Source organism: Paramormyrops kingsleyae, chromosome 18 (genome assembly GCF_048594095.1).
Source record: "Paramormyrops kingsleyae isolate MSU_618 chromosome 18, PKINGS_0.4, whole genome shotgun sequence".
Lineage (NCBI taxonomy): Eukaryota > Metazoa > Chordata > Actinopteri > Osteoglossiformes > Mormyridae > Paramormyrops > Paramormyrops kingsleyae.
In genome coordinates this window covers 4907702-4919923 of record NC_132814.1, presented here as the reverse complement: position 1 = coordinate 4919923, position 12222 = coordinate 4907702, and the positions used below count along the sequence as shown (strand labels likewise).

Below are 12222 nucleotides of genomic sequence, written 5' to 3'. Positions count from 1 at the left end.
AATTGTTTCTTCAGCTCCGTAGTGTCAAATGGACCCGACGCATCTTGTAAGGCGTGAGGGCGAACTGACGTGTTTTCATACCTACATATGCACTGTTACATACTGTTACATGACAGAATGACTGATCTCGCAGTAGAAGCACCGCAGCAGATCGAGAACCGGCATCTCGGTCTGCTGCAAGAAGTGATATTCTGGCTGAACCAGCCCGAGGTCCAGGAGGACCTGGTGGTGCTGGATTTGGCCAGTCAGAGCAGCGACCGCCCGAGGACATGCACCGCATGGCAGAGGTGCATGAAAACCTCCGTCTCCTGGTACAGCGCGTGACCGACGGGAGGCTGCGGCTGGTCGCGCGGCTCAACCTCCCTCCACAACTGCGAGCCGGAGAAGAAAGAGAAGGAAGCCAAAAGAGAGACCAGAGGAAGCCCCAACAATCCTCCTGGGAGCTGCCTATCTCTCCCCAGCTTCTTTCCCTGCCAGTTATCGGGGGGAGTCCCTGATCGCCCCGGACATCACCCCCGCTGCAAAGTTGCCTTCATGGGCAGCTTCCCCCTTTCAGGGAACCCATTTGGCGCTTAAAGGGGCCAGGGCAGTGCAGGACGCTATCCCGCGGGTCCCACGGGCTCTTAAAGGGGGAATGCCAAGATGTGAAAAGCCAACCCTGGCTCCCATCCTTGATGTGCCTGCCCAGCCTGTCCAGCCTGACGTGCCAGTCCCGGCAGCTACCGCACCACCCAGCAAGGCTACCGCGCCGCCCTGCGAGGCTCCGGCTACAGCGCCCCCTGCTGGCCCAGAGTTGGCGGTTGCTGCTGCAGCTCCGCCCACGCCCACAGCTATGCCCGCGGCCCGCCTGCCTACTGCCGCCGCTACGCCCATGGCGGACCCTGCTGCCCGCCGCTTTGCCAGAGGCGGCCCCTGCTGTGGCTCCGCCCGTCCTGCCTGTCTCACCGGCTCCGCCCATCCTGCCTGTCTTGGCGGGTGACGCTCCGGCCCCTGTGGCCGAGGTCCCGGCTCCACCTGCAGCTGCGCCCGCTGTCCTGGCTCTGCCTGCAGCTGCGCCCAAAGCTCCTAGGCCTCCACCGCTGTCTGAGGTCCCGGCTGCACCACCGCCTCCTGCTCCGCCCATCTCTGCTCCGCCCGAGGCTCCTAGGCCTCTGCCCGCTGCTTTGCCGGAGGCCCCAGCTCTGCCTACGCTGGAAATCACTGTCTCCGAGCGGGACCCGGACTGTGTTATCATCACTCCTCCTCCCTTAGTGGAAGGAGAGGAGAAGCTCAAATGGGACCGCTCGGGGATCTACCTACTGGGCCCCAGGGACTCCGGTGGTGGACGGACTCTTTCACCATCGCCCCAGCGTGGTGGAGCCCGACCGCATCCCCGACTATCTGTGTCCCGGAAGGGAAGAGGACATAAGCGCAGGGACCGGAGCTCACCCACCCTGCCCCCTGGCTCGCCCTCGCTCTCTCTGGCTGTGGCTCGGTGGCTGCCTGTGGGTCCTTCGGCTCCGGTCCGGCCGTTACCTGCGGGTCCCCCGCCGGCGCCTCGTCAGCCGCCTCCAGGTCCCCCTGCCTCGGCTCATCGGCCACCTGCGGATCCCCCCGCTGAAGCTCGGCGTCAGACGGCGCCTTCCCTGGCTCTGGCTGCCCCGTCGCCTGCTGCAGCTTCCCCCTCCTTCTCACCTTAGCCAGGGTCCCCTCTGCCTTCCTCTTCCCCTCTCCCGATGCCCCCTCCTTCTTCTTCCTCATTTCCCCCGTTTGTCCCTCAGCCTGTCTCCTCCTCCCCTGTGTGGTCCCCTCCAGCTCCATCCTCCCGTCCACCTGTGGCCCCTGCGGCTGCCTTCTCTTGCCTGCCGAGGTTCCTTTGGGCTCCCTATTGTCCTCACCTTTGTTCCACCTCCTTCCTTCGTCCCACCTGTTTCTGCTTCTTGTCCCTCTGTGTCTCCTCTGTTCAATCCTGGTCCTTTTGTTCCTCCGTTCTTTGTGCCCTCTGTCTCCCTTCCTGGTCTGCCTGTCTGCGTTCCCTGTTTTGTGTCAGGTCTTGTCGTACTTCCTGTCCCTGTGCTTGTTCTGTGTTTCGGTTTTGTTCCCTGTGTCCCGTTGATGTTTTTTGCTCTTTTTTTTCAGGTTCTGTTTTCCCGGTCTCGACTCGTCCGTCGCCTCCCCTGAGGAGCGCCCAGAGTGCGCATCTTTGGGAGGGGGGGGGGTTCTGTCACGCCCTGCTCGTCCGATCCTCCTGTGTGCCATGCCCCCCTCATTACTTCGTGTTAATTCCCGATTGTGATCACCTGTTGCCTGTTATTTTCTGTTTGTCTTGTGTATTTAGTCCGCATTCAAGTTTGTTTCCTCAGATCAGTCATTAATGTTGTGTACCGTGTTTCCTGGTTTGTCCGAATAAACCCCGTCTACCCATGATTACAGCTCGACTCCTCTGTCTACCCGCTCGTCTGCACTGCGGACGTGACATTTTCATTTGACAGTGATTATTATAAAACATTATTTCACACAATTAACGCAAATGTGATTATTTAAATAATTCAAACCATATTTCACAATAAAGTTCCTAATTTTTTTTTAATTTCCGAATGACGGTTTTTGGAAACAGCTTATTTCATAATACTTCTTTTCATAATAATGGTTCGCTCTGTCAAGCACTTTCACATTTCACTGCACTGCTTGTCTTTTTGTATGTTTCTGTTGCAAAATATCTGCCCCCAACTGATGGAATATCACTACTGTATGCATGAACCAACCGCAACCGTCTGCATCCACGGACAAATGTACTATGAACACAAGATTCTGCGCACATAACCGGCCACAGACCGAAAGCACACACGGTAAAGGTAGGTATTAACCAGCCTTTAGGTGGTTAGGAAAAGTGAAATTATATACTCACACAAACACACACACACATGCCTGCTGACCCAAGTTGGTAACTTTTAAAATGAGCAGACTTTCCAAAATTAAGGAAGGGGTTAAGGAAATGATTATGTGAATTAATGCTTGCTGGTCATTACCTGGTTTAACCATCTAGATTACTTTATTGATTTGCTTTATCTGTTTAAACAAGCCAGTAACAACAACGCATTGTTTGAATTCCAGTTACGTCAACTGATTACAATCTTACTGGTTTCACTGCAAACACAGAGAGCAAAAAGAATGAAGTTCAACGGGAAGTTCCATCCAAGAAGCCATTTCATCTCGAGGAGGTGGAGAGAAACTACCCTGGGAATATATATAACAGAGGTCAGCAGAGAGAGGACAATACGGCTCTCTGTCCTGCTTTCTGCGTTGCTCCTGAGAAAGCGACACATTGAAGAGAAGACTCACAATGGCATCTATGGGGAAAGAGATTCTAGGATTGGCCCTGGCCATCATCGGATTTCTTGGGGTCATCATCGTGTGCGCCCTGCCCATGTGGAGAGTGACTGCCTTCATCGGAGCCAACATCGTGACAGCACAAATCATCTGGGAAGGCTTGTGGATGAATTGCGTGACCCAGAGCACAGGGCAGATGCAGTGCAAGATCTATGACTCCATGCTCGCCCTGCCCCAGGACCTGCAGGCCGCCCGCGCCCTGGTCGTCATCGCCATCATCGTGGCCTTCTTCGCCATCCTGCTGGCTGTGGTCGGCGGAAAATGCACCAACTGCATCGAGGAGGAAGCATCAAAGGCAAAGGTAACCATCGGCAGTGGCGTTGCCTTCATCATCGCTGGTGTCCTCTGCCTCATCCCAGTCTGCTGGTCAGCTAATACAATCATCCGGGATTTCTACAACCCTCTGCTGACGGAAGCCCAGCGCAGAGAGCTGGGAGCCTCACTGTACATTGGCTGGGGAGCTGCTGGTTTGCTGATCCTAGGTGGTGGCCTGCTGTGTACCTCATGCCCCCCGAAGGAAGACAAGGGCTACAATGTTAAGTACTCCCAGCCAAGATCGACGGCTGATAGCAAGGCATATGTTTAAGAGTGGTGATCAATGCTGGAAATGGAAATGACAACCATCAATCGCTTCATTTTTGGCGTTTCCTTTGTCATTCACGTTTTGTTTTTGTACCAAGTTAAAAACTATTAAAGTATGAACAAATGGACGTTGCGTGGACTCATAAGCCGAGTTCTGTAAAATGGCAAAAATAAGCGTTTTCCACAGTCGAAGGGACAATTGTCACTGAAGAGTGAGAGAGTGAGAGACTTAACTGCAAAAGTCTGTTACATGTACGGGGGCGTAGATGTAAAATATAATCCCTGACCTATATGTATATAGTATACATGTATTTCTATAGTACTGTGGCTTGTTATAAAGAAATGGTGGCTGCCTTTCTTAGATTTCCACTAGAGACAAAAATAGTACCGCTCGCTCCCTTAGAATATACGCAAAACCTTGATCGGCTCCTTAATGTATGTATGGCATGCAAGTAAATTGTATTTTTGCTTAAAAATCCAAGTGCGGGAATGAAACAAATCAGATATAGTTCCAAAGTTGTAGGCTTGAATTACAATAAATATTTTGAAAATCATATTAACAGTGTGTGAGTGATCAATTCGCATTACGTGTGAAAGCCTGGGTTAAAATTAGTGTTACATTTCCATTTGTCTGTTCAGTTATTTTAAAAACTGGGTTATTCCCTGCCTGATAGGATCCTGACCCCCATGAATATGTTTTCGTTATTTTATTGTGAAATATAGTAATTTCATAAAAATTCCTACTTCGAGGATTGGCACTCCAGCCACTGGAAAAAATTCATACTGAAAGATTCGGACTGGTGTGGTGCTGAGATCAGGGGCGTCAGAAGCATTTGAATGTGGGGGGGACACACTGGCGGGGGGTCCCCCAGAAATTCTTTAATGAATTAGATGCCATTTCTTGCAAAACCCGGAGTGGTCTTTCAGTGGTTCGTGTATTCTCATATCGGAATAGATTCTTTCGCAAAGAAATTGAAACAGCGCTGGGTGAATTAATATTTTATGCTAAATGTGGGGGGGGGGGGGGTCCAAACGAATAATTATGGAACCTGACGGGAGCACGTCCCCTTCAGATTTATTGGCGGCGACGCCCATGGCTGCGATATTACCCGCCACATGACTGCACTTAGGTTCTCACCTCTGGGGTGGTTTGTCATGTGATGGGTGCGGCAACGCACTGTATCAGTGCATGATCCTTTACCTCTACTTCGAGCTGAATTAATTTCTGCTTCATTTTGTATTTTTTTATATCATTCGGTTTTCAGGTGAAAATAATAACCCCTGACAGGTACATTATGTTTAAGAATGCTTAGTTATTAATGTACAGCATAGCGCATCAAACATGCGCAATGGGAATGAACACTCACAATACGTGCCGTGTGAATTTATAGCCGGATTCGCCGACGTGTGCTGTGCCAGGTAATATGAAGTTAAAAGATATATATCAAGTATATATAATGGCTCGTAATTTGCTGCCAGCGTTGTCTTCGGAAAAAAAAATCGGGCGAATAACGTTTACTATATCTGTTGTGTCCCTTGCAAAGAGAATGTTTTCTTTCCCAGTTAACGAAAAACTTACCACATATACGTCATGTATATATACGTCTGTAGGCCTATACTGTATAAAATAAAATAAGATCGCGTAAATGTGTGTACGTTGCCAATCACAAATAATCATAGGTCTAAATGATCAATGCAAACGAACTGCAGGCTCCGATAATTGACCTGTAAATAGATGTAAATAAAGCTTTTCTGGTTGCAAAGTCTGATAACTGCTACAGTAAATAAACTAAGAAGAGGAATTTTGAACAGTGTGTGGTAGAGGCAAGAGAAAATGTTATATTTGTGGGCCAAAGCACGTTTACCACAAATATGAACATCCCTTTGTCTGTGCAGTTGTATTTTATTAAGTGATAATGAAGTTGAATCTTTAAAGGTGTGCTGAATGGCAACACAGTGTCACTGTAATTAATTCTGTCAGCTCTACAAAAGACAGAAGATAGAGATAAAGAAACGAGTTACTGCGCCCAGAGCCAGTATGACTGGAATTATCAGCAACCCACATCTTCAACTAAAGATTTTGACATGAGTGTGGCAGAAAGGTCAGGAGATCCTGATGTAGTACGAGAAAATCTAAATGAACAAATCATGATGTCACTGACTTAATGGTAATACGGATGACTTGCACATTAATAGACTGAATTGGCATTTAATTGCTAAAAGTGATCTGAGGCCCTCTTATTGCAATGTTGGTGCAGTCAATTTTCATAATGACTGTAGGAAAACTGGACATTGCTACAAATTTAGTTTTTTACGCTTCCCTGCTCACCCACAGCACAGAGATAAGCTTAGGCCAACATACATTTCGTACAAAACAGACAACATACAAAGTGCAAACAGTAAACAAGTAAAAAAAATAATCTTGGTGGTAACTTGTTCCCGTCTAATCTTTCCGTTTACACATTGCAAGAACACTTCTGTTTGTCCATATTTACCTATATATATATATATTATTTATTTATTTATTTTTTTAACCTGTCCCCCCCCCCCCACACACTCTTTATCCCTACAGTGCGAGGTGTTAGTGGGACATCACATATAGTGATAGTTTTTTGCAATGTCTGCTCAGTTCGCTGCCGAAAATGTTTTTAAACCACTGGAAATGGTCACACTTCCCAACAGTTGAAAAACACTAACGTATCGGGTGGTGTGTATGTGTGTGTGATTCTCATTGAGTTACACATTGTAGCCCCACTCCTGAGTATCTGAACACCCAGGCAGTGAAGAGTTCTCTGAACAGTGTTCCTCTTTTTTAACTTCTCTCCCACCAATACTGCCATTTCACAATTGTTATCTGAAGCGCTTATCCCCCTCCCATCCATCTCTTAAAATGGGAACATCCCAAAGAAAACTCCATAGTCTATTAGGGAATCATTGTATCACATTGTTCTATTTCCCAAACTCCCCCAACACCTCCTTACACTGCATATATGAACATATGTAAAGTTAGCACAATATTTGCAATATTTCTAAGATTTACAAAATTTTAAGGGGAAAAATTTTATTTAGTTGCATTTAGCAGTGTTAGAGGTACTCATAGCAGCTAATGACAATATCAACATATTGATTTTCCTGTACTTGTGAGACGTGGCACTAGGGGCCTGGAAGCCCCTCACATATTTTTTTTACCAGTTTGTTTAAATAGTGACTTCAGGCTAAACAGGCAGAGGGCTGTTTTGGGCCAGAGGCTGACTGCGGTGAAGGTGAGCTATTCAAAACTGACCACGGAGGATTGATGACAGTTAAAGGGTTCATTCTTTAACTCTGGCGTTGATGAGGGTGATTGGTCGGAATCGCGCTTTCATCTCTCTTGATATCTGGCACCAGGTGCAGGGACCACAGAAAGTGGCATATAAGCAGTCATTACACATGGTGTCCTAAAACAGAGACAGTGATCACACATGGTGCCCTAAAACAGAGACATTGTGCTCTTATTGTGCTCCAAGGCTAATCAAAAAGTAACATTTAAGCGCTGTGTAACGGTGCAGGATGCAGTATCACAATCTCTTGACAGTAGGCTTTTTTATATGTCTGACGCCTAATTCACGTTTATTGCAATTATGCGGATATTTTCAATTAATGGGAAGATCTGACAAGTAATATTTGAAATAGCAAATTAAATTATCAAATAATCTAAAAGATGCGAATAATCTTTGGATAACAGAACGAAATGGTAGTCTAGTAGAATTAAATAAATTAAATTAATAGTAATAAAAATAGGCTAATGAAAATACATCCCAATTAGTGGTTTTAGATTTAATGGGTTTTCATATGAAGGAGCGGGTTGGTGTGAATTGCGGTCATCAGAAACTTTGTGTAAAAAGTTGCATATGCACATATCAAGTGTCTTTTTGTGGGTACGCAGCTTTGATAAATGTGGTCCCAGGTGTTGAGTCTTCATTCCAACTCTATGTGTGTGGAGTCTGTATATTTGGCCAAATGTGTCACATTTACAAACATTTAATTGAATTTGATGTGTTTGAATGGGACCCTCTGTGACCCTGAATAGGACAAGTGGTTTCAGAAAATGGATGGACGGATGGATGGATGGATGTTCAAATAGCATTTTCATCTGATCAGTAGGGGGTGCTATTGCACCCTCGGTAAAATCGCCACTGCACCCCTACATAGAACAAGCGAGTATAAAAAAAGGATGGATGGATGGTTTCCTTAAATTACACTATGATTTCGACTTTAATGTCTTGTTTGTGTGTCTGGAGTAGTGGCAGTTTTATTTCACTGCTGGTGCACTAGTACATAAGCATGTTTTCAGTATCATTACATTATCGCCTGATCAAATAATTTGAGCTGACCGCAATTCTTTTGTATAATCCTTGGAATCGTTTCCATTCATCTGTGTAAAAATAATTTGACGAAACAGAAATGTTGTGTTTGTATAACTATTTCCACTATCCAGACAACATAGTTTCATCCTAACAAAAAACTTGCAACACTTTTTTTGTTTCTAACATGTAATAGTATAACATTATCAGAGATAAATTACTAAAATGACCTTTTCCACTGAATTAGGATAACACAAGGTCGCTGGCTTGATATGTCAACCTTAGTTTAGTCAGCAAATACTAGCTGGGCAGCTAGAGAAATGCGTTGCCCTGCCGTTATTTGTTTTGCTTGGATCCCGTTTGTATTTCTTGAGCTGGAGCATCTCATGTAGCAGAATGATTGTCAAGCACCTACACTAAATGTCTGTCTAACTGCACCACAAATTTGATAAACATACTAGTGGTGTTATGGCACAAAGGGCACGGACCAGGGAAACAGGAGCAGGACTCAAGGAATCGGGAATGGGAACCGGAGGCATGGGAACCACGGGGATTGGAGCAGAAACCACGGGGACTGGAACCGCCAGGACTGGATCAGGAACCACGGGGACTGGAACGGACCCCCCTTTTATAGGGAACTTGGGAATCTGAGGGATGGCATCCCCCAGAGACCTGGCACCTTTTACGGCTCAGCGTGTACCTTGGAAGGCACGGGCTTCATGTGCACGCCCGGGTGAATCAGCGGTGGCTTCAGGCGCCAACCTGGGCGAAGTGGCGGCGGAGACGTCAGGCGTAAACACCGTCAGGTCGAGTATCAGGAGGGGCTCCACCCAACATGCCCAACATGAAACAGGAGCAGGACTCAAGGAATCAAGGAATCAGGTGAACTCGGGGTTTAATCAGGGTAAAGACAGGCAGGCAGGCAGGCAGGCAGGAACAAACAGCGACTTCACAAGGTTAATGACTGAACTTATGAGAGGCACACAGACACGGACTAAAATACACCAAAATAATCAACACAACTGGAAACAGCTGAGGACAAGGGGATTCCACACGAGGCAAACGAGGGGGCGTGGCACATGGGAGGATTGGACGACCAGGGCATGACAAGTGGTGCTAGTTGATCAATACCTAGTTGATCAATACAGATCCCCCCCCCTCCCCCATTCCTCACAACAAGACAGAATTCTCCACTTACGTGTAGGACACAGGGGGAATTTTAGATTTTCTGTGAGAATACAACAACAAAAAAACAACAACAAATGGTAGTTTGTAAATTCTTTGATGCAGAACTGTGTTTGCCAGGTCAGACTGCACTGTGATGTGCTTAGTGAAGCTGCAGTTATATTTTAGCATATATAACCTGCGTTGTGAATGTAGTTTTGTCACTGCTTTGATATTTAAATAATTACTTTTATCTTTTATTTAATCATGACCTATTCCACAGTTTCTCTAAATTGACTGACATTGTACAGTGTATACACGTACAAGCCATCCAGCCCAGCACCAACAGACATACGAATGTCATACAGTACAGATAGAAAAACAGTGGAAGACGTGACAAATACTTCATAATAAAAAGGGGATTATTAATATTAATAAAAATGCTAAAAAATAGTTATGAAAACCACAAAACACAAGTTTGGAGATTAAGACAATTATTGGCATTTTCTTAACAACGATCGAACTGTATGTCAGCATTTGTGTTGTCAGCGGTCCGCTGTCAGCATGAGTTTCTAACTTTGCCAGCAGCCATGGTGTTGCTCTTCACCATTATTGTGCTTTTGAATTCTTCATATTTCACTATAATTCTCTGTTCCACTGCATTGAAATATGTAGCCCTGTCACAATGCGTGCTTACGTGATTGGTTGATTGTTGCACATGGCACACTTTTATGTGCACGCACTCGGGAAGTAATCTTGAGCTGTGTCCCAATTCAGGGGCTGCATCCTTCTAAGGCTACATTCAATGACTGAATGCATCTCAGTGGTGTGATAAACCCGTCCCTTCAAATGCAATATAGGAATGCATCCTCCTTTTGATGAGTCACGAAAGATCCACCCGATGGGTCCTTCACAACCCAGCATATCACAAGATTCATTGCACAGAAGTAAAGTAGGTGTGTCTCGGCTAGGCAATAGGAGTGGCGCTTTGTTACTCAAGTGTATGGGCAGGAACAGCTAGTGACGGCCAGACCATCCCATCTGACACTTTCTGTATGACCGTCAAAGAACGCGGCCTACAAAGGGTACACCTTCGTCAAGCACATCCTTTGAAGGATGCAGCCCCTGAATTTGGAGAGCCTAAATGTCTGCGCAGTGAATCTTGGGATAAGTTAGGCCACAAAGAATCCTGGATCCTTCGCAGCCCACTAAAAGAAGGACATATTCTTAGGTTGCATTTGAAGGAGCCATCAAAACAGGACAGCCTTTTTGCAGCACTGTGACGCATTCGGCTTTCGAATGCAGCCCCTTAATTGGGACACGCCCTTAGCTTCAGTAAGAAAGCATAGCTTAATGTAGATTGCTGATCGTCAGCATCACCATATCGTTTATCTCGGGTTGTGTTTGTTGGGTTTTCTTAAGCTGAAACTTATCTTCTAACGCTGAATTTGTTAAGCCAGTTTTGTGATACAGGCCCCAGAATGACAGACTGTCCTGCACCATGGCACACCTGCTTTCATGTGAAGTATGAACCTGTCCTTAAGCGAGAGTACACGGTATCTACTTTTCACAGCTGCATCACAGGTTTCCCAAAAACAACTTAAAACGTGTTGATGTATTTTCCTTCGTGCCAACACCATATTTACTTAGGTCATTATCACTTGCCCCCATAAGCCATTGTGTTTAAAATGATGTGTTTCATATAGTGAGGTCAAAAATATATTTAGTCAGCCCTGTTGTGCCCTCCCCAATGGAAAACCTAAGAATAGCAGTTTTAACTTAAAATAAATTGTGGATTATTTTATTAATAATAATAATAATAATAATAATAATAATAATACATTTTATTTATAGTGCCCTTTACATCACAGGATCTCAAAGGGCTACAAATTAAAAAGAGATAAAACAAGCATTCCACAGGTGTGGAGCAGCAACACAGAGAGCCCCATCTCCCATAGTCTTCAGATTGGTTCTGGGTATGTGGAGGAGGTTTGAGTGCGCAGGACGGAGGGAACGTGTTGTGCGTTGTGGGTTGATAAGTTCTTTGAGGTGGGGGGGAGGCATGTCCATGGATGCATTGATGTGTAAGAAGGGAAACCTTATATTCAATCCTGGCAGAAACGGGAAGCCAGTGAAGTGAGTGGAGGACGGGAGTGATGTGCTCATGTTTTCGCACCCTCATCAGGATCCTAGCTGCAGAGTTTTGTATGTATTGGAGCTTCTGCAGGCTCTTGCTAGGAATCCCAAAGAGAAGTGCAGTACAGTAGTCTAGAGGAGATAAAGACATGGACCAGCTTTTCGGCATCTGATAGGGAAAGAATGGGGCAGAGTTTGGCAATGTTCTGGAGGTGGTAGAAGGACGTCTTACTGAGGTGGTTGATATGGGATTCAAAGGTGAGTTGGGGATCCATTTTTACGCCAAGATTTGTGACTATTGATGAGAGAGATATTGGAGCCAGAAAAGATGATGCTGGTTATGGGTGATGATTTGGCCTGATGAGGAGTACTGACCAGGATGGCCTCGGTTTTGGAACTGTCTAGTTGAAGGAAATTTTTCACAAATTAACATTAATAATAAATTCCTGGTGGCCCTAATGTGGAAACGATTATCTTGGTAATTTCCAGTGAAGTCGAGAAAGTAGCTATAAGCGGCAACGACCTTTTGGGTGACTGGTTATCCACGGTGGTCCGTTTGAATGTATCTAACATATATAGTGTCACATATACAGCCCTTTGAGGGAGTGCATTTCTTTCTGTGTCATTA

The 12222-nt window shown here is 45.7% G+C and overlaps 1 protein-coding gene across 1 annotated transcript; it reads left to right on the top strand.

Annotated features, from left to right (window-relative positions):
- The first annotated feature begins 3200 nt into the window (after nucleotides 1-3200).
- On the top strand, nucleotides 3201-4505 carry LOC111840170 (claudin-4-like). The gene has a single exon (XM_072702273.1). It carries the CDS (start codon nucleotides 3323-3325, stop codon nucleotides 3953-3955), a length of 633 nt encoding a protein of 210 aa, XP_072558374.1. The 5' UTR covers nucleotides 3201-3322; the 3' UTR covers nucleotides 3956-4505.
- Nucleotides 4506-12222: the final 7717 nt, after the last annotated feature.

What these genes read in the sequence shown, in the direction of transcription:
- LOC111840170 (XM_072702273.1), top strand. Translation starts at nt 3,323, where the DNA reads ATGGCATCTATGGGGAAAGAGATTCTAGGATTGGCCCTGGCCATCATC.